Source organism: Podarcis liolepis (assembly GCF_965112155.1).
Source record: "Podarcis liolepis genome assembly, chromosome: 2".
Taxonomy (NCBI): domain Eukaryota; kingdom Metazoa; phylum Chordata; class Lepidosauria; order Squamata; family Lacertidae; genus Podarcis; species Podarcis liolepis.
The window spans coordinates 12477734-12500128 of record NC_139555.1 but is presented as its reverse complement, the minus strand read 5'-3'; the positions used below and the strand labels follow the sequence as shown (position 1 = coordinate 12500128).

The window sequence follows — 22395 nt, the reverse complement described above, 5'->3', positions numbered from 1 at the left end:
ATTCTACTCAAGTAAAAACACACTAATTTCCGGACCGTCTGCAGGCTGGATTTAGAAGGCTATTGGGCTGGATTCGGCCCCTGGGCCTTAGTTTGCCTACCCATGCTCTAGCTCTTATACAGAGATACTGTATAAGGGAAAGCATGCAAGCAATACTATATCAAAATCAGTAAGAAGTGAACCTTTTCCTGACCTCCAGCAATCCGGGAAATGAATGCAACGAAACAAGGGTGGCGGGCAAACATTAGGGCAATTGGCACTAATACTTATCTTGTATTAGTTTTTTTTTTAACATTTGCTCAGGTTATTTAATACAGTGACAATGTACATGGCTAATCAGAAGCAAGCCCTGTTGAATTCAGTAGCCACTCTCAGGTGAGTGTGTACCAGATTGCAGGCTGAATAACTTAAATTTAAAGATAATGGCATCACAATGTGATGCACATTGACTCAGAAATATGTCCCACTGTATTTAATAGCACTTCTTTGTAAGTGTGTTTATAATTGAAACCCCGCACTACTGCTTCTGAATTTTTTTTGCTGCTTACCACCCACTTCCATTGCTCTTACAGCAGTGGATACTTACGGTATCCCCTGTTGTACGATTTCCGGATACAGAATTGCTGTAGGGCTACTGTGTACTCTTCCACCCCACCCCAACACAGCTAAGGCTTAGCATTGTATCCATCACCTCCTCTGTGCTTTGGAGAGATTATCTGCCCAAAGTGAAGGGAATATATTTGTCCTTATAGTCAGCATCAGGCAGCACTGTGCTCTTATTATGGTTCTTTACCTTTAAACCACACTTGGACCAGACAGCTTTTTAAACAGAGGACCTATTTAAACAGAGTTGTTATCTGTACATGTGGCTACTACATCCGTGAGAGGAGATATTTCTCCTTATATCCAGCAGAAGACTGCATCCATGTGTATATATGCACATAAATGTACATACACTGGATTGGTGATGGATAAAGGTTGTTATTAGTGTAAGGGTTTGGGAGCTCATCTCCCAATTATACTCTCCCTCACCCAATTGCTGCTTATTAAATAATTATCATTTATGCACAAACCAACAAACACCAAAGAGTCCTCCCTCCCCTCTCCCAGTTATACTTTTTGATCTCTTCATTGGCATCATTTTAGCATGCTTGCTTTTGACCACCATTAATAAAGGTGACAGAACAAGCTTGGGAATTGAAATTAATATTCAAAATTCCCCAGAACGTCAAATGTTGTTCATGGAATCTCAGCTCCGAATGTGGAATCTTCCTCTCCAAATATGAGAGCTGTGGATTTAGTGCCATCTCTTGATTTGTTTTGACTTTGACAGTAAACTGTAATATAATATAACTTCCAACTATCAAATACTATCATATATAATAATAAATACTAAGACTTATTCTCCTAGTGTCTATTCTTATGTAGACATAACGGCATCGCCTATACACAAGAGAAAGATAATGCCATGCTCAGAGGAAACTCCAAGGTTTTCAGAAGTGGGGTCATTTTTTTTGGGGGGGGGAGACGACTCCTAAGGAAAAGGAGCCCTCAAACAACCCATTCAGGAATGAACATGCTCAATGGCCACATAATATTGGGGGGGGGGGGCTCCAGAAGAGTGGAGGGGAAAAAAGAATTTTATGGAGCATTCTGAGAGAATGCATGGTGTGTTGGCCGAGACACTGAACTGGAGCACTTCACACTGCAATAATACGCTGCTGCAACAACAACAACAACAACAACAACAACAACAACAACAACAACAACAACAACAACAACAACAACAACTTATTATTTATACCCCACCCATCTGTCTGAGTTTCCCCAGCCACTCTGGGCGGCTCCCAATCAAGTGTTAAAACCAATACAGCATTAAATATTAAAAACTTCCCTAAACAGGCCTGCCGTCAGATGTATTTTAAAAATAGGATAGCTGCTTATTTCCTTGACATCTCATGGGAGGGCATTCCACAGGGTGGGCGCCACTACCGAGAAGGCCCTCTGCCTGGTTCCCTGTAACTTTGCTTCTCACAGTGAGGGAACCACCAGAAGGCCCTCGGCGCTGGATCTCAGTGTCCGGGCTGAACGATGCGGGTGGATACGCTCCTTCAGGAATACAATCTTGTTGTATGCCCCACTTGTTCAATAATTAAGTATCATTCTAACTACTAGTTGGGTATATTATACTGTTTCTCAAACACAATATAAGACCAGACATAACTGTGGGTCAGTTTTCAAATTCATTAATAAGGCAACCAAACAGAAACATATTAACATAAATGATATATAAAATTATACATAAAAATAAATCTTAGCTTATACAATAAATAAAACATACATAAAAAGCTGAAAGTTAGATCTTGAGGGAAGCCATATCACAGACCTGTCCATATTGAACAACAAATATTTGATCTAATCCATATGACTGACGGTAGCGACCGCTGGTAAAGATTTCTCCAAATATTTTTGTTTTGGTGTTTCACTTGTCAAATACTGTCAAAGCACTAAAACCACTATGTATCAGCAGTCAAACGCTATCAAATATTAAAATCAACGTCGGCAAATACAGACATTAAATATCTGGTGTATACTTGACAATGTTTGCGGAGGATATTTTCCGAGAGCAAAATAGTTTCAACTCTAAACATGTTGAAACTCAAAAGACTCTCTTTGTTTAAAGTTCATGATTCTTGCTCTCTCTTTTTTTGGTGGGTTCCTTTTTCTGGACAGAGGCCAGAATGGTCGGTAAATGTTTTTGCTTTGAGATGTAGGCATGTTTACTTCGGATGTTTCTCTTTAGCTTTCGGAACACATGGGTGAGGAGGATCCTTCCTCAGTGGTAATAACTGGAGCTCTGTCTGGATTCCTTTCACATTCATTTCAAGGTATCTGTCTCCTTCCCTGCCCCTTCAGTCAGACAAGAACAGGAAATGCAAAAAGCTCTTCATGAAGATGACCAGGATTCTTCAGAAAGCAGTTTGGACCAAGATCCCATTAGAAGGGATTCCTTTAGTCAGCAAGAATTTCCAGCTCCACTGGCACACCAGGAGCCAGAAACATCCACAAGGTCTCCAATAGGCCAAAAAGGCACCAAACATGCGTCTCTAGGGAACACCAATGATCAGACCTCAAAATTGCAACATCCTCCATTGGTTACCAATGGCACTAGCAAGGCACATGTTAGCCATTTACCAAAACAAGTCTTCCCTTGGATGAAAGAAACAAGACACAGCAGCAAGCAGAAGAACAACCTTCCATCTTCAGGTACCTTGTTTTATCTGTCATCTCCCATGCTTGATTCCAATGTGCATCTATCCAATGGTAGCCAACATGGTGCTCTCCCGAGGTTGATAGACACCCACCAGTCCCAGACAGCAATGGTCAGGGATGATGGGAGTTGTAGCCAAAGAGCAGCATCTGGAATGCACATCATTGGCTACCATGGATCTAGGCTATAGCTTTCCTTGTACTTTCAAACGTGTTCACATGCAGTACTTTAGCTTACACCATGCGGTACTTTAATTTATACCATGTCCTTCCTCCAAGGAACTGAGCACACATTATGGAGGGTTCTCTGGTGGTCTTCCGTCCAGAGACTGCTTAAGGCCAGAAACTCTTAACTTTACCAGTTGAACCACAACATGTGTCTTCAGAGCAATTTCTGGACAATAACTTACAAAGTACTTCTATACTTTTTATTTGCTTATATTTATATCCCATTTAATATTGGGATAATAGGAGCAACTAGGCTTCCAGCTGAGGAATTCGGTAAGAATTATATATAATTTTTCTTTTAGAAGTTGCTCTAATATATTCTTTATAGGTCCTTTACCAACCCCAGCCTCCCAGTATTATGAGAATAGCCATATGTCTTATTAAATAAACATTAGGTTTTCATTTAGATTAATCCATTAGCGTAGGAAGGATATAGACATATATAGAAAGACAAATAATTATTCAACTGGACGTAGAGACAAATAGATACACAAACATAATAGCATATCATAGAATAAAACGGATGAGAACATTTCCATTCTTTGCAAATGGAAACACAAACCCTCCAAACTGACTTTCAAAGAATGCAGAATGTTACTGAGCTGAACCAAATACTCTCCAGTTTCCAATTTTTAGTGGAAACTAGCAATTATGGGGGAACATAAATACTCACATTTTCCAATTAAGTTACCATTATTTCTCTTGAGTTTTTTTGGGGTGGCACTTTTACCACTTTTACCACTCTGACCTCCTCCTTTTCTTCCATCTTGTATGAATTACATCAGTGATCCAACTCAGTCACAGATTACACAATTACCAGGATGATGTGACATTCAACACTATCCAGTCAATCAGATTGGGTTGTGTGATGTCACTCACTGAGGGTAAAATAAGCAAACATTTCTTGCCAGGTGCCTTGTGTAAGTGAGGGTGGGACCACCGAGAAAGGGCAACACAACTGAACACATTTGCCAAAATCTGTGAGTTGTTTTGGTTCAGCTCTAACATCTCTCTGAGTTTGAGCCGCACATAACATGCATGCTTGTACATTGGGGTAGAGAATCTGTGGCCTTCCAGATGTCATCAGACTCCAACTCCCATCAGCCTCAGCCAGCAAGGCGAATGATAGAGATGTTGGGACTTGTAGTCCAGCAACATCAGGAGGACCACAAGTTCCCCACCTCTGATGTACGCTATACATTATTATTATTATTATTATTATTATTATTATTATTATTCCAGGTATAATATTTTGTGAGGCAATACATCTATTCCTTGCAAAGTCATTAAGAACCAAGCTGAATTGACTTTTTCCATTTTCTTCATTTAGACCCCAGCTCCTCTCCACCAAGTCTCTCCTCATCCAAGAGGGTCCGCACAGCCTACACCCAAACGCAGCTGGTGGAACTGGAGAAGGAGTTCCATTTTAATAGATACCTCTGCCGGCCACGCAGGCTGGAAATGGCCCGGCTTCTGAGGCTTTCTGAGAGGCAAATCAAGATCTGGTTCCAGAACAGAAGGATGAAGTATAAGAAAGACAGCAGGGTCAAGGGGACCATTGGGAAGTCCCCGAGCAAAAGTCCTCAAGTGAGTGACTATTTCAGTCCAATGGAGGCTGAGTATGATTTGGCCACACCAAGTTCATGTAGCAAGGCCCAGGGTGGGGTATATAGTTATACAGACCCTCTCTTTGACAGCTCCTTAACGTCCATCTCCTTGGAGTATGGCCCCCTTTCTCTGCAAGGAGACAGTCATCATTATGGACCTCCAGTTCTGCAAGGGAGTCCAAGCGAAGTGGAAGAAAATTACCTGGGAAATATGCCCGAGGCTGACTCACTCTTCAGCTTCCCTGACTGTTCCTCTGCAAACCTGGACTACAGCTGTGTTGCCGAAATCCCCAGTCATCACCAGCTTGGGCTGTCCAACTCACATCCCATTTACACAGATTTAGCAACACATCCTGTGCCTCAGGGAGATTCTCAGGGACCTGTAAATCTTATGCATCTGTGAGGGCTCTCTCTGCCATGGAAACCAAGCAGGGGAAATTGCTACAGTCCTATTATCTCATTAAAAAAAGAAAAAAACCCTCTAAGTGCAACCAACAGCATTTCTCTCCCCCAACCCCCCTCCAACCACCTACCACTCCTATCTGCCCACCCATTACCTCCCATTTATTTAACTGTACAGGACATTCATTGGTGGGGGAGGGGCTGCTTCTGGATGCTGCAAAGTTGATAATTCACCCAAAGCAAGGCTGTCTTCAAACCAAAGCTAAGGCAGTCTATGCACTGGATTTTTAAACACCCGTTTTGTAAAGAGGGTTTTGTGAATGATATTGGAAAGGCAGGTAGTGTGGGTCTCAGTTGTTCAGCAGCTATTGGCCTCATGATCCTCTCGGAAAAGGGGAGAAATCAGGCTGGTCATAGTTGCTCTGGTTTTCAGGCATTCATTTCATAAAGTGAAAGACTTTTAACTAACCTTGCTACCGCATACAAGACAACTCAGAAGCAAGTCTTGTTGAGTTCAATTGGGTTTACTCCTAGAAGAGTAGATGTAGAATTGCAGCCTAAGTGTGGCTGTTTCCAAGTCCAGTTCTTTGCCTATTCCATTCCAAAGGTTTAGCACTTCACAGGGTGAAGAGCAGACACCTTGCCCTAATAGCAGGGATCTTTTAAGGTCCAATATCTTTCTACAGGCAAACACAGATGAGCATTTACCAACCATAATAGTCCTGGTGGCTAGTGGCCATTGGCACTGGTGGGTCCTCACTATGGCCCCATGTGAACCAAGAGTAGACTCGGAACTCCTGTGAAGGGGTCTAGCCCAGGAGAAGATAGGCAGTGGTAGTCAAGCTGTTTCTCCAAGAAAGCTTGCCCATCAGTACTGATCTTCTGACTCAGAAATCCCATTGAGCCACTGATGAACCCCAGGTACCATAGATCATAGTTTGAAAAGCCATTGCCGTATGTTGCCTAAGCCTCATCAAAATATTTTCTGACAGAATTGTGGTGCCAATGCAGCAAGAATAGGCAAGATGCATATTCCTCCTTCCTCTTTCATCCCTTGCCAGGGTGTTACCACCCCTGGGTAAGAACCTAGCGCTATCAGGGAAGCCCACTCCAAGAAACCCTGTTGCAGAGAGCCCATATCTCCAGACTGCACGAAATCTTTGAGAATAAGCATCTCCCAATGCATGCCTAACATAAAAGATAACACTCGAAATTCCACACCTACATCTTAAAAAACAAACAAAGTATCTCCTGTGATCCAGCTCCAATATTGAAATCACCTGCTTGTTGTAGTTCCTGGGCAAGTGAATGGCTGCCTCTGAAGGCTATTGTCTTGCCATCAGGCGCGGCTAGTGAATGCGTCTTGGGAGAACCAGCTTGCAACCTCGCTGCTGCAGCAGTGAGCAATGTTTTCGCTGCACGCTACACGTCACCGATGGTTTATTTTTAATGATTGCTTGGCTCTTGGCATCTATTTTAATGTACTGTTTTGATACTGGAAATAAAGAGGCTTTTTAAAAACAGCACCGGGAGATTTTCTTGGCGTAGGCAGACTAGCTTTTCTCCATGAACACTGCTCTGTTGTTCTTAGAATCACTTTGCCATCTTGTAGTTTACTAGGGGCTGGGCCTCACCCTTCCCTCACCCCCATTAATCATCGAGACAGCACGTACTTCAGAAGGCCTCTAGCTCTTTCATCTCCCAGTTAGTATGCAGCTTTGGAGCTTAGCCTGCATGTGCATTTCTCTCCCCCATCTCCTAAACTGGCCCCTGCCTTCCATTAAACCTCTTCCATTTCCTTGGACTACAAGTTAGCGAGACCTTCTATCCTCCTTTAAGCGGCTTCTGGTAGGGCAAGTATCAGTCAACAGAGTTTAGTGGTCAGATGCAAGGTCCAGTTTGCAAAAGAATCCAGCTTGCATGGTGCTGCGTTCATTGTTTCATGGTAACGGGAGGTGCTTCACATGTTAAAACCTCTCCAATTTAAACTATTTTTTAAAAAGGTTTAATTTTGGCGGGATCAGTTCCAATTCACCTGTGGATGAATTTTCGCAAAATGTTGCTAAAGATCAATCTGTCAATATTTTTACACCTTTAAGAAGCATTATTAAATGCATAAACCCTGCAGAATACATAGTCAGAGAACTACAATAATATAAATGCAATTCCCACCTCCAAGTCAATTTGTCTCTAGGAGAATTTGAGAATACCATCATCATCCTGGCATGTTCTCAGTTCTATTTGCTATCAAGTGTGGAATAACAGATCTTGGAATGCAACAGTCTACAGGAATGTTTTAAGAGTATTTTGCATGGCAAAGTATCCCAAAGGTGTAATGCATAATTCTCAAATAATCTGGTGCAATGACTAAAAATATTTGTGTGGTCATTTAGAGGGGCCGTAGCTCAGAGGAAGTTCTCATGCTTTCATCTGTAGCATCTCCAGTTAAAAGGATATAGGGTAGGATTGTTGGGAGAGATGCCCAGTATCACAATGGGTCAGTGCGTCTGGCCCATTGTTAACCAGAAGGTTGGTGGTTTGAGTCCACCCAGGGATGGCTGTGATCAGGATTCCTGCATTGCTGGGGGTTGGACTAGATGACGCTTCCAACTCTGTGATTCTGTGATATTTGCACACCAGACACTGTGAAGAGCTACTGAAACAGACAAGGGATGAGTATGTGGTTGGACTCCAACTCCCATTGTGCCTGATCATTGTTCATGCTGGATGGGGGTTGATGGGAATAGCAGTCTACATAGGCACCAGGTTTTCCATCCCTGGAGTAGAAGTGGGCTAGATGGACTCCATGTTTAATTCAACACAAGGTAGCTTCCCATATTCATCTGGAAATCTCATCTTTTGTGTTTTTCATGCACCTGTAATGCATCGCAACCCACATGCTGTGCCCTAGCGGATGGTGATTGTTGGCATGGGGCAAGGTGAGCATTGGGGCATAGTAGAAGCACAGGTTTCACCAGAAGGTCTAAGCAGATGGAAACAGCACGCAGGTTTCTCCTGAGCTGCTTCCAACGTGGCCCACATGTCTCAGTGGCTACTGCAACTAAGTACTGCAGAGGACTGGGTGAGGGTGGAGGTGGTGGGGGATGCCTTGGGTGGTATTCAGATACATTTTTGCACAAGCACAATGCTTTCTTCCCCTGCATGAGTCCCACACCACCTCCCAAATATGCTCTAGAGGGTTGGGGGAACACCCATAACTTATGGGGGAAGGTGAGGGGGAGGTTGTTCCATTGAGCAAGGAAAGAAAATGCAGGCAACACCCCCACTTACCTATGGGTTACATTCTGAGACATCATGCACATCAGTGAAATCACGTATATTTGAAACATCATTGGAAAAGCCTTCAAATGCCCTGTTCCATCCCTGCCCTGCCCAGTTCTGCCCCCTTTTGTGATGTTTTTGTGACTTTTGGGGTCACATCCAGGTTTGGTGCAATGCGCGTATGCGCGGTCGCACACATATTGAATGCACATAAATGGGGGGTTTGCTGTATCCCAATGGAACAATTTGCTCAGTGCTACACTGAATACAACCTTTTATCTCCAGATAATAACCTTCTCCAACCTTGAGTCCCCAGATGTGTTTGGACTATAACCCCCATAATCCCTGATCATTCATTACACTGACTGTGAGTGATGGGAATTGTAGTCTAAGTGCTCAACAGCACCTGGGCAACCTTCCTCCACTTTTCCACACAGCCCCTTACAGATCTAGTAGGGACTCTATCAAATTGGGGTCTCTTGGCACTTGATATGGACTCAGTCCCATCTCAGGATGGGACTACATAAGCCAAGCCTGAAATTTGTTGATGGTCTCAATTAGCCTCAAAAGTTTCTTGTGTGAAACCAGTTTAGAAACAGTGACACCACTGCACCTCCTTTGATTCTCAGTGGACATTTTTTCACTGAAATGGAACTGCATCAAATTTAAAGGCAAACGTGGGGAACCTCAGGCATGGGGACAAATCTGTTCCTCCAGGCCTCCATGCACAGACTTGGGACTCTGCTCCTAGTGGTACCACTCAATGGTCCTGCTTCGCATTCTCCTCAAGTGCCTTTTGTCCTTAAACCAGTAGTTTTCAACCAGTGTGCTGTGGCACCCTGGGGTGCCTTGAATGATGGGTGCAACACTAGCCTCTGTCCCTCTTTCCTTCCCTCCCTCCTCTGATGCTATCTCACATCTCTACCTCCCAAAGGCTTCCACAGCTGTTCCCAGGCCCCTGTGGGGCAGTATGAGGAGGCACCTCTCTTTGGTGCCTGGGGCAAGGCAGCTCAGAGACCAGGGTCAGCAACTGGAGAGGGGAGAGGAGAGGAGGCTGAAGGAACACTCCACAAGGGAAGGTGTTTGAAAAAGGGTGAGAGGCTGCCAGCTCTGCAGGAAGGGGTGACATAACTGGGCTGCTGAGCCCCACAGGGGAGCCGCAGAAAGAATGTAGTTGGTCAAGGAAGCTGTGGACTCAAAAAGGTTGAAAACCTCTGCCTTAAACTGCGAGAGCCAGTGTGGTGTAGCGGTTAAGAGCGGTAGACTCGTAATCTGGTGAACTGGGTTCGCTTCCCCGCTCCTCCACATGCAGCTGCTGGGTGACCTTCTCTCTAGTCACACTTCTCTGAAGTCTCTCAGCCTCACTCACCCCACAGAGTGTTTGTTGTGGGGGAGGAAGGGAAAGGAGATTGTTAGCTGCTTTGTGACTCCTTACGGTAGTGATAAAGCGGGATATCAAATCCAAACTCTTCTTCTCTTCTTCTTGTTGGTCAGGATGGAGGGATGTGGGCATGTAGAAAGCTGAGCTCTGACTATTGCATGACTGAAATATTGTATACTCTACAAAGGTATATGTCAGTTGTCTCTGGTCCTGTTCCCCAGTGGCACACGGCCACTGAAAGGGTGTCCAGTAAGGAATATCGCATACCCCCCAACATTTCTCTGACAAAGATAGGGGTGTACTAAGGAAATGTGGGACATTCCGGATCAAATCAGAAACCAGGATGGCTTCTGTAAATCTGGGACTGACCCTGGAAAACAGGGACACTTGGAGGTCAGATATGTTCCTGAAGCTGAAGGAATATGACTCCATCCCCCCACATCCATCTCAAGTCTACCCAAAAAGCTCTTAATTTTAGTAAAATGATAATAATTCTGGCCTATACCACTTTTATCTGTAAGTGGGGAATTGCATGACTGAATGGTACACATCACACATTCAAAGCATACTTTCCCCCCTCCCAAAGAATCATGGGAACTGTAGTTTATTAAGGGTGCTGGAACTTGCTGCTCTAGGAGGGCTAAACTACAGATTCCAGGATTCTTTTGGGGGAGGTGAGAGATGCTTTAAATATATGGTGGTGTGAATGCTTCAGTCTGAAAGCAGAACTTAGGCCCTGTGGATGTGGGGTTTTTTTTAGTGTGTGTGTTGTGTGTTGTGTGTAACCTGGACTTGACTGCTAAGTTCTTCTGCCAGACTAATCAAAGCTCTGAATCAGAAAGGACCAGAGAAGGTAGAGTTAATTTTCTCGTCTGCCAGCTTCCCCTTCTTATTGGGAAAAGAGAGAGAGATCTTTGCTGAGGCTGCTGTGATAACAACTCTCTTCCTGTAAGGAGACCTCTGAAGAAAATGCCGAGGTTGCAAACATTAAGCATCCGTGAAACAACAACGGAGGCAGCTTTGCTGCACAAAATGAAAATGCGGCGGTGCAGATAAATGTAAAACACATTGCAGCGACTCTGGTTCTTTCCCGTGGCATCAGGCAATTACGATAACACAACTTTCCACTGTATTTTATTGTATCTCCCCCTCAAAAGATGAATAGCCTACCGGCACAATCTACATATTGTAATTAACTGATAAATATTTAATAAGGGCAAGAACTTTATCCTTTCTTGGCTTTCCAGCAAGAAACTGGAAAGTGGGTAAACGTAAAAAAATAATAAAAAAATAAGCATTCCTTGCCCACCCCCCCTTAGTGGTTTGAAAGCTAGAACCTATCAGTGCCTTTATAAAATAAGAAAGAATATATCAGGGAGCAGAATGCAAAGGAAATATAAAAGGAGAAATTAGAAGAGGGGGAGAGGTAAATTTGCTGACATAAGCACACATCTCCAGATTGTAATCTGAAATAAAATAGCAGGTGTTTGGGCAGCCAGAGGATGAATCTGAGGTTAAATTGTTACTTACAGAAGAGCAAAGAGTGGAGCAGAAAGCAAACGGAGCCTATAGCACTAGCCCTCAATCTCTGCTATGCGAAGTTTAATTATGAATTACTGTGAAATAAAGGCAGGGGCGGTCCAATCCCAATTGCTGCTTTAGGCAAAACTTAGTTATATTTCGGTTTTATGTCTAGAGAGTTAGTGTTTCAGAGTGCTTAGAGTGTTGGACTTTGACCTCAAATCCCCACACTTTCACTTATGCTCACTTACCTGGGAGTAAGTCCCATTGAGTGAATGGGGTTTATTTCTGAATAAACATGCAGAACAGTGCGTTGTAAGCGGGTTTGTGCCAGTCGGCCTAATCTCCCTCACAGGATTGTCATGAGGATAATTTGGGAGAATCGTGTGCACCGTCTTGAGGTCTTTGGGATTAAAATGTTAAATTAAAATGTAGGATTAAAATGTTGTTGCCCTGTTGCTGCCAATGGAACCTTCTAGTTGGCTTTTGGTTTCCCTTGATTATACAGTGGTAAAGGTAAAGGGACCCCTGACCATTAGGTCCAGTTGTGACCAACTCTGGGGTTGCGGTGCTCATCTTGCTTTATTGGCCGAGTACAGCTTTCAGGTCATGTGGCCAGCATGACTAAGCTGCTTCTGGCGAACCAGAGCAGTGCACAGAAACACCGTTTACCTTCCCGCCAGAGCGGTACCTATTTATCTACTTGCACTTTGATGTGCTTTTGAACTGCTAGGTTGGCAGGAGCAGGGACCGAGCAACGGGAGCTCACCCCATTGCGGGGATTCGAACCGCCGACCTTCTGATCGGCAAATCCTAGGCTCTGTGGTTTAAGCCACAGCGCCACCCGCGTCCCATTACACAGTGGTACCTCGGGTTAAATATGCTTCAGGTTACATACTCTTCAGGTTACAGACTCCACTAACCCAGAAATAGTACCTCGGGTTAAGAACTTTGCTTCATGATGAGAACAGAAATCGTGCAGCGGTGGCACAGCAGCAGCAGGAGGCCCCATTAGCTAAAGTGGTGCTTCAGGTTAAGAACAGTTTCAGGTTAAGAATGGACCTCTGGAACGAATTAAGTACGTAACCAGAGGTACCACTGTATACCCCTTCTTATGTTTTGTTAAGTGAATTTTGCAAGGAGAACAGGCTGGGACCTGGGAAAGCAGAGCAAGCGAAGCATAGACTCCCTGTTCTGAGGTTCTAGAGCCAAGGGCATTTGCGTCCCTGCCTTTCAGGATTTCCTAGAGTCATCTGACACCTCCAATTCTGATGGCCCTGGCAGCTGTCTATACTTTGTTGGGCTGACCCTGAGAAATTCTGTACATGCTCTGGAGCACCCTTTCCCTCTCCAGCCAGCCTGATTGGCATGTTTGCTAATTCAGTGTGTGAAATAAGATGTTCAGAAGATAATGCAGCCTTGCGAAACAGACTTCTGGATATGTCACAAGGAAATCTGGAGCTTGGCACATGCTCTGATGTGCATACATGGAATTCCTGTGTGAGCAGCATTCATTTCTCCATTCAGAATGGTAGTTCGGTGCACATGCCGGGGATTATGCATATGCATGGTTTCTGAAGTAGGATGGTGAATTCACCTGTGTGCGCACATTTTCATTTGTGTGCCAGTTTCTTCATTCCCATCTGTGCGCATATTGTTGCCAAAAACCTTGCAAAGGCATATGCTTTCTAAGGGGATGGTCACGATAATAAAAGAAATAAATTCATGTACACCAAAGTAGGCAGGCTGTGAGAAAAATATGAAATCTCTTATTTCAAAACACGTCTTTTAATCTTCGTATGTTTTCGACATATCTGATGGAGGTCCTTAATTATGACCTTTGAATTATTGGGGTTGGCTGCATTGGACTCAAAATAGAATGGAATGGCTTTTGTTTGTTAATCTGATACTATGAACTCAATTAATTAATTAACTAACTAATCAGATACTTAATAGGAACAACAAGAAAAATAGTGACTTGCAGTGCACAGTGTGCTTTACAATCCTTATCTTTCAGACTTACCGTACTTAAAAAAAGAAACAGCAGTTTAAAAATCCAGAGTGAATTAAATCTGAAATCAGAAAACAACCTGCAGACTGACCAAATGAATTCTGCATTCCTTTAATCAAATTCATTTGTGAGTTAATCCTGGGGTGTTCCTTCTAGTGCTCCAGTGCTTATTTTGGGGTCATTTTAACCACCTTCTAAGAGTCTTATCTAGCATAGGGGGGCAGATATAAAAGAAGAGGGTATGACTTTGGCCCCTTTAACAATTCCGCAGAAGAAGTAATTTCAGCAGGCATAGATTATGTTGTCATTAAGTCTGTCTGCAGCTTTGCATCTGGCCAGCCTATAAATGATAGGTTACATTTCTGGGTTATTTCACCGAGGAAAACAGAATTTCCCTAACATAAGAAATCTTTTATTAATTCAAGATGCCAGGGATATTCTGTCAACCCAGTCCAGGAAACCAAGAGCAGAGGAGGAGTACATATATACCACCTTGCATTTCAAGAAAGAATACCAAATTTATGGCTTGCACGTGGGCACAGTCTCATAACAGTTCCAGTGAGATCAACAACTTCTTAGACTATTGGCAGGGAAGGAAAGTAGTGTGTGGTTTATGTGCCTATTCTGGGAGCTGGATGCAACTAGATACAAAATGGAGAAGAAGGTTTTCTACTTAGGTACTACCTGATTGCTTTAGCAAAAAGTAGCTGCAGTGGATTTCATGGCAGGGGGCGTAATCATTATCATTTATATCATTTCCACTGGCAAATTATCATCTGAATAACATTTAATATTCCAGTCCTTTTTTTTTTTAGCATCCAAACTACTTCACTTAAGTTATCTTTGTAATAATCCTTACAACAGCCCTGTAGAGTAGGTCTTGTGACAGATATGGGGGGCAAGGTTAAGGTCACAGCTACACAGCACATTTGAAGCGCATGGCTTTCCCCAATGAATCCTGTGAACTGCAGTCTGCCCCTCACAGAGCTACAATTCCAAGTACCCTTAAAACCACAGTTCCCAAGATTCTTTGGGGAAGCCATGTGAGTGTGACCTAAGTGAATAAGATCTTCTCTGAGACCACCCTAGGGAGTTCACAGCTGAAGTAAGATTTGACTGCACGGGTTGTGGTTCAGTCTGTGATCTTCATCACTATGCTTACACCGCAGCGAACTGTGGTATATAGCCAAGAGAGCGTTGGTTCAGAATCCTTCCACAGCCATCCTAAGTTGGCACATACCTTTATGGGTACAGTGGTACCTCGGGTTAAGTACTTAATTCGTTCCGGAGGTCCGTTTTTAACCTGAAACTGTTCTTAACCTGAAGCACCACTTTAGCTAATGGGGCCTCCCACTGCCACCGCGCCACCGGAGCACAATTTCTGTTCTCATTCTGAAGCAAAGTTCTTAACCCGAGGTACTATTTCTGGGTTAGCGGAGTTTGTTACCTGAAGCGTATGTAACCCGAGGCACCACTGTACCAACAAAAATGTTGCGAAATAGTGACAAACATTTGAGTTCTCCAGAACTCTTCATCAAGCTGGATTGAACATGAAGCAGGGAATGAGGAAAAATAAAAATACAAAAAATTAAGCTGGATGTTATGTTGATGGGGCCACAGCATCCAACCTAGGTTTTGTGTTCTTAATTCCCTCCTTGTCTGCCCACCTCCTGCTTTGTGTAACATCTAAAGCGCCACACTATTTTGTGACATTTCCATTGGGAGGTATTGCCAATGATGGAATTTTAGAGGTCTTCCCCCCTTGCCTTTCTTATGGGATCCATGTTTGCTTTTTGTGTCCCTCTGTCATGATGAAGCTCATTTTCCCCTTGAAGGAAGGGGTAGGATTTAAACACATGATAAATAAATTAACATGGGCATAATGACCTCGCCCCCATTGCAATTGCACATATCCTCATTCAAAACATTTTGACTCTCAAATGTGGCACATGTGAGTGATTGCCTAGTCAAATTTTGATTTATGGCTGTAGATAGCATGACATTCGACAGTCCTAATGAAGTCAGGCTTCTTTGGCCTGCTTCCTTGTTTACCATTTTTAATCTTTTTGGATGGCTTTGTGGTGAGCCAGTGTGGTAGTGGTTAAGAGCGGTAGACTCGTAATCTGGTGAACTGGGTTCGTGTCTCCGCTCCTCCAGATGCAGCTGCTGGGTTACCTTGGGCTAGTCACACTTCTTTGAAGTCTCTCAGCCCCACTCACCTCACAGAGTGTTTGTTGTGGGGGAGGAAGGGAAAGGAGAATGTGAAGAAGAGGAAGAAGAAGAAGAAGAGGAGGAGGAATTTGGATTTGATATCCTGCTTTATCACTACCCGAAGGGGTCTCAAAGTGGCTAACATTCTCTTTTCCCTTCCTCCCCCACAATAAACACTCTGTGAGGTGAGTGGGGCTGAGAGACTTCATAGAAGTGTGACTAGCCCAAGGTCACCCAGCAGCTGCATGTGGAGGAGCGGAGACGCAAACCCGGTTCCCCAGATTACGAGTCCACCGCTCTTAACCACTACACCACACTGGCTCTTTGAGCCGCTTTGAGACTCCATAGGGTAGTGATAAAGCAGGATATCAAATCCAAACTCCTCTTCTTCTTCTTTAAAAGAGGATTGGACAAACTCGTGGAGGAGAAGACTCTCAAGGGCTACTAGCCCTGATGGCTGTGCTCCACAGCCAAGAGGCAGCAATGCTTATGGAAACTGCAGGAAGGGAGACGCTCTTGTGCTCGGGTTCTGTTTGATGGTATCACAAAGGGGCATCTGGATGGCCACTGTGAGAACAGAATGCTGGACTAGATGGCTCTTCTTAAGTTAACATTTGAGTCATCATATTTTGAAAGCTCCCTGTGGTCTCCTTAAAAAGGTAAAGGTACCCCTGCCCGTACGGGTCAGTCGTGTCTGACTCTAGGGTTGTACGCTCATCTCACTTAAAAGGCCGGGAGCCAGCGCTGTCCGGAGACACTTCTGGGTCACGTGGCCAGTGTGACGAAGCTGCTCTGGCGAGCCAGCACCAGCGCAGCACATGGAAACGCCGTTTACCTTCCCGCTATAAAGCGGTACCTATTTATCTACTTGCACTTAGGGGTGCTTTCGAACTGCTAGGTGGGCAGGAGCTGGGACCGAAAGACGGGAGCTCACCCCGCCGCGGGGATTCGAACCGCCGACCATACGATCGGCAAGTCCTAGGCACTGAGGTTTTACCCACAGCGCCACCCGTGTCCCTATGTGGTCTCCTTGGGCAGCTTCAATAGGAGATCTTCCTGGCAGTCTAGACCAAAGATTGCTGTTAAAGGTGGGACTCCCAGTACTCAGGCAAAGATGAGCAGAGACCCAAACAGTTGCTTCTCGTTCTTTTTGGAGAGCTGGAAACAATTCAAAAGAGGAATCAACTCTTGTCCTGCATGCACACTCTTCCCACTTTTGCCTCTGCAAACAGGTTTAGCAGGTTTCTTATATTGCTGCTTAGAACCTTAGGAAACTGTTTTGAGTCAAGAGTTGAGAGTAGGACGTGAGAATCATGTGGGTTTGTGCCACGTAATGCAGTTACTTTCCAGCAACTCTTTCTCTATTGGTTTTACTCTGGCTCGAAAGCTTGTGAGCTATCTGAAGCATAAGTAAAGCATACTGGGGCATAATTGGAGGCCATAAACCACCCTCTTCCTCGTCTTGCATAATTCAGGAACAAATTGCAACTATTGCAGAGTAGAATCTCTAAAAGGGGGGGGGTGCTGTTGGTTAATGTCTTTCTCAAAGTTAGTATCGCTTGTGCAATCACCCCTACCTTCCTGCAGTGTTCTGATGCATGTATTTTCAGGAAAATGTCTGCTATAAGCGAATTATAACTCCATTCCTGGAATTAAATCAAAATTCAGCACTAACTCAATTGTATCTAGCATGATAGAAAGGTCAGGAGGGATCCTTGGTCCATTGCAGGCTCAGGATTTCAGTAATGAATGCTTCAGCAGCCCTTAACCCCTCCCCTCCCAATACTAATGGGCAAAACTATAACCACAGCTTGCAAATGGCTTGCTACAAAGGCCTCCACTGGCGCTTGAGAGGAGTAATGCTACTCCCTGTTCCATATATCTGATTTTTGTCTGTATTGTACTCAGTGTCTGCAGTGCTCTGAGCCTAGTTGACTTCTGTCATCAAGCTCAAAGATGTGTTTGGCTTCACAGATAGGCTAAAGCAATCTGCTGCCAGAACGCTAAAGGGAGGCAAACTGTCTCTGTGTGTCTATGCATGTTTTAAAACAAGTAACCGGATATATTTTTTCAAGGGGTACTGAGGGTAAAAATGCAAAAAAGAAGGGTTTTCCAATACTACTGGAAATGTTCCTGAAAAAAAGGGAGTAGGTTTGGCTGAGTACTAATGGGAAGGGTTCGTGTTTTATGAAGAACCAGAACTGCATGCCACTTTAAGGCAGCCAACAGTGGGCATGGCATATGCTTTCAGCCTCAGTTTGCCCAGCCTGTACAATGGAACCAATAGCAACCTACTATAGAAACTGTCTGAAGCAGGAGGTGAGGAATTGCAAGCCTGATGGTGTAACTAGATCCATCTGGCCACTTTGCCCAAGCCTGCCAATCACCTAAAGCAAGGTGAATTTCCATCGGAGGAGAGGATGTTGGTTATTGATGGTGCTTAGAAATATTGGTTTATTTTCAAACGCACAATTCAAATAGGTAGTGGGCAAGAAGACACACAAAGGGACAGTGCTATTCCCAGGAACGGTAGCAATATATCTCTTATGCCTACTTGGCTGCAAAAAATGTAGAATTGCTTTCTCCCCATCACTTTCTTTTGCAGTTCTCCTGGGAGACACATATCTCCTTTTACTCCCAATGAGCAAACCAGTTTCACCACCTTCTCCCACCTGTCAGTTAATTGTAGCTTTAGGTACCTTCCATAGTGAGGTTTAGATAGGCTTTCCACCTGTTCCTTATTTCAACAAATGGCTCCTTATTTAGTAATATGAAATATTAACGCTAAACAAGGAACTGTTTCCTGAAATAAGGAACAGCTTACTAGCCTAGACTTTAGTAACAACTAGCCAGGTTAGCTATTAGTAGCCCTTAAGGAATCAACTACCATGGTCATTTTATAATTATTTTTATGAGGTTGTGGTTGCCAGACTTCTAATCCCTATAATCCTGTTGTTTAGTCGTTTAGTCGTGTCCGACTCTTCGTGACCCCATGGACCAGAGCACGCCAGGCACCCCTGTTTTCCACTGCCTCCCGCAGTTAAGTCAAACTCATGCTGGTAGCTTCGAGAACACTATCCAACCATCTCATCCTCTGTCATCCCCTTCTCCTTGTGCCCTCCATCTTTCCCAACATCAGGGTCTTTTCCAAGGAGTCTTCGATTCTCATGAGGTGGCCAAAGTATTGGAGCCTCAGCTTCAGGATCTGTCCTTCCAGTGAGCACTCAGGGCTGATTTCCTTCAGAATGGAGAGGTTGATCTTCTTGCAGTCCATGGGACTCTCAAGAGTCTCCTCCAGCACCATAATTCAAAAGCATCAATTCTTCGGCGATCAGCCTTCTTTATGGTCCATCTCTCACTCCCATACATCACTACTGGGAAAACCATAGTTTTAACTAGACGGACCTTTGCTGGCAAGGTGATGTCTCTGCTTTTTAAGATGCTGTCTAGGTTTGTCACTGCTTTTCTCCCAAGAAGAACCTCCTATAACCCTAGCAAGTGTTAAAATACAAGCCAGGCTAGTTTGCTCATCAGGTATTGCTCATCTCAATGGCCTGGGTGAAGGGCCATTACAAAAACAAAGGAAAGGGGATAAGCCATTAGGAGAAGGGGTTCTGTGCCAAAATGCACATGGGTGGAGTCCCTCCTCTAGCTTGCAGGTAGTGAGAAGGAGGAAGCCAGAGCTTAGAGTTGAAAAAACTGCAGACGGAAAAGCCAGAGAGGCAGAACACAATGTTTGATGCAGAATCAAAGGCAGCAACTATGGGAGAAAAAAGCCGCTCTTGGGGTGTTAATGCAGTGAACTGCTCTGTCATAAGTTCAGGTTTTATATATGTGTAAATAAACACATCACAAGGACGCCAAAGTCTCCGCTGTGCCTCATTCCCAAAAGGAAACATGAACCTTGGGTGAGTGCCAGGAACCCCTGGAATCTCACACTGCTCAAAGATTGGGGTGGCGTGCAAATAATATTTTATAAATTCAGGTGCAAAAAGCACCATCATCAAGTACAGCCCCTTTTCCTGGTAGCAAACATGGAAATGGATGCCTGTTCCTTTTTGGTATCCCCTACCATGCTTAATAGGGACACGGTTGGCACTGTGGTTCAACCACAGAGCCTAGGACTTGCCGATCAAAAGGTCGGCGGTTTGAATCCCCACGACAGGGTGAGCTCCCGTTGCTCGGTCCCAGCTCCTGCCAACCTAGCAGTTCGAAAGCACATCAAAGTGCAAGTAGATAAATAGGTACTGCTCCGGTGGGAAGGTAAACAGCGTTTCCGTGCGCTGCTCTGGTTCGCCAGAAGCGGCTTAGTCATGCTGGCCACATGACCTGGAAGCTGTACACCGGCTCCCTCGGCCAGTAAAGCGAGATGAGCGCTGCAACCTCAGAGTCGGCCACAACTGGACCTAATGGTCAGGGGTCCCTTTACCTTTACCATGCTTAATGCAGGAAAATCCAGTCGTTTATATACTGTGGACCCTCAGGTTATGTTACCTTCAGGTAATGTAATCTTCAGGTTGCGAACGCGGCAAACCCGAAAGTGGGTTTGCAGAATCACTCTGCCCACTTTGCGCATGCGCAGTAGCGGTCGTCCGGTTACAAAATCTTCGGGATACGGCCAGGCCTCCGGAACGAATCTCGTTCAGAACCTGAGGTACCACTGTATATGAATATGAGCACCATTCACAATTGACAGTACTGCATCAACATCACGTTGTGCTTTCTACACTTGAGATTATTATTTATTTTCCTTACATTTATATTCTGTCTCCCATCTCTCACGAAGCCCAAGGTAGATTATAAAGTAAGGGAGGTATCCAACTAAGTCGTTCTGTCAGCGCAAGGATTTGTAATTGTGCAATGGGACTTCCTGGACCACACCCTCCCTAAATCTGTTCTGGGGGCTTGGGGGACCCTTTAGAACAGATTCAGCTTTGAGTCATTCAGAGTCATGTGCCCAAGTCATGAGAATTCATCTGAACGCATGAAAGAATTGGTCCATTAATACTAAGCAGTGTGAGGTACTGCCATGAATGGATGTAGTGTAAGCGCTAGAGGTATTACCTTCCTGCCCTTCTTTGCACTTCTCAACATCTTGATGCCACCTCAAACAGCGGTGCAGATGGATTCCTCCAAAAAACCTGGTCCCAATTCCGTTGGTGCATAAACCCCAACTGATGGGCTATCCCATCCAATTCTGCTGTGAGACCAACAACACCGACTGCATCCCAGGGCAGTTAGTTTAGCGACAGACTGCTGAGGGTGTAAATAGAGTCATTTGGTAGATAATATCATCTGAGAGTAGTCAAACCATTACTATATAAATGCTCTGGAGTGATGACGAGGCGGTGGAAATGATACAATCATCCAATAACAAGCATCACTTAGGATAATATGCAGCGCAATAGAACACCTATTTAGCATGCCGTAAAACCTCTTGGCTTTGTGTATGGAGATGCAGTGTCTCAGTGTCAGGCCACAGGAGCTGAGCAAACAGCGATAACAGCAATGCTAAATAAATAAATAGGCAGCCAAGTGTTTTATAAATCCTGGTTATTTATTGGCACGCCAGCCTCGCGTACCCGTTAAAAGAGGCCACGGCAAGCGTCTGTGTAGCTTCACTGCAACGTCCAAGGAGGAAGAGGATGAGCAGTCCTGCAATGCCGCTGCTGTTCTTTTGGTGAAGTTTAGCTCGACTAAACAGCGTGGATTTTTAATGTCGCATTCTAATTCTCCTATTACTGTCATAAAGCCATTTGTCAAATGCCCTGGGAGACTCCATGGACATCAGCTTTGCAATACTTTTTATTGCCGGACTAATCTTTACAGATCGAATTAAGACTGGGGAACTTTATCAGCGGATTGCACTGGGTGAAGGGTTACGTGTGTATTTCATTTGTTCTGCTATCAAAGGTGCCCAGGCCTTTGCTCCTGCCTACTGCCACCGAGGCCAAATATGCCCATTACTGTGTAATCAAATAGCCTTTAAGAGGTTCGCTCGGTGGGCTGATGCTTTGAATAAAGCAAGATGAATGTGGCATCCCTCTCCCCATCTGCAGAGCAGAGGCAATTTCTTTCCATCCCAATATTAATTCTCCTATTAAATTAAATAACACTAAGGGTTGCATAACATTCATTAAACATCACAGGCGCCCGGACTCCCCACCGTGTCAATGCCATCCTCGTAACACTGCATTAATTAGCAACAGGCAGGCAAGTTGTTCGTCTGCCTTTTCCTTATTAATTACTGAGTGAAATAAACAGACTTGTTAATATTATAATCCTGTTATTCTAATAAAGAGGGACAGAAGGGCTCTGTCGGTGGAGGCCATGTTGGGTTGAGAGAGGGGAAATTGGAGCACAGGGGGGGAGAGAGTAATTCATTCCATAGGGCTAGCCGCATCGCTGGGTGATCTGGGTAAAGCTTGCACAACTTAGGACCCAGCAACTCAATGCAGCCCCATAAGCTGCAGCCTGCCAGA

The 22395-nt window shown here is 44.4% G+C and overlaps 1 protein-coding gene across 14 annotated transcripts in view; it reads left to right on the top strand.

Annotated features, from left to right (window-relative positions):
* Positions 1–22395, top strand: part of LOC310700483 (homeobox protein Hox-D3-like) — a 150508-nt gene that overhangs the window by 110141 nt on the left and 17972 nt on the right. For 6 of the 14 annotated variants that reach the window (XR_014522611.1, XR_014522612.1, XR_014522613.1 and 3 more), the window contains exons 2-3: positions 2889–3267; positions 4829–5085. The exons of 2 other annotated variants lie outside the window; for them this stretch is intronic. Coding sequence is in view for 7 of the 12 variants with exons in the window: in XM_083490182.1 (XP_083346308.1) it covers positions 2889–3267; positions 4829–5085 (636 nt within the window). In the remaining 5 variants the exon portion in view is untranslated. Of the gene's footprint in view, positions 1–2888; positions 3268–4828; positions 7031–22395 lie in introns of those variants that run through there. 6 more of the 14 variants (XM_083490181.1, XM_083490175.1, XM_083490176.1 and 3 more) reach the window with 2 other exon arrangements.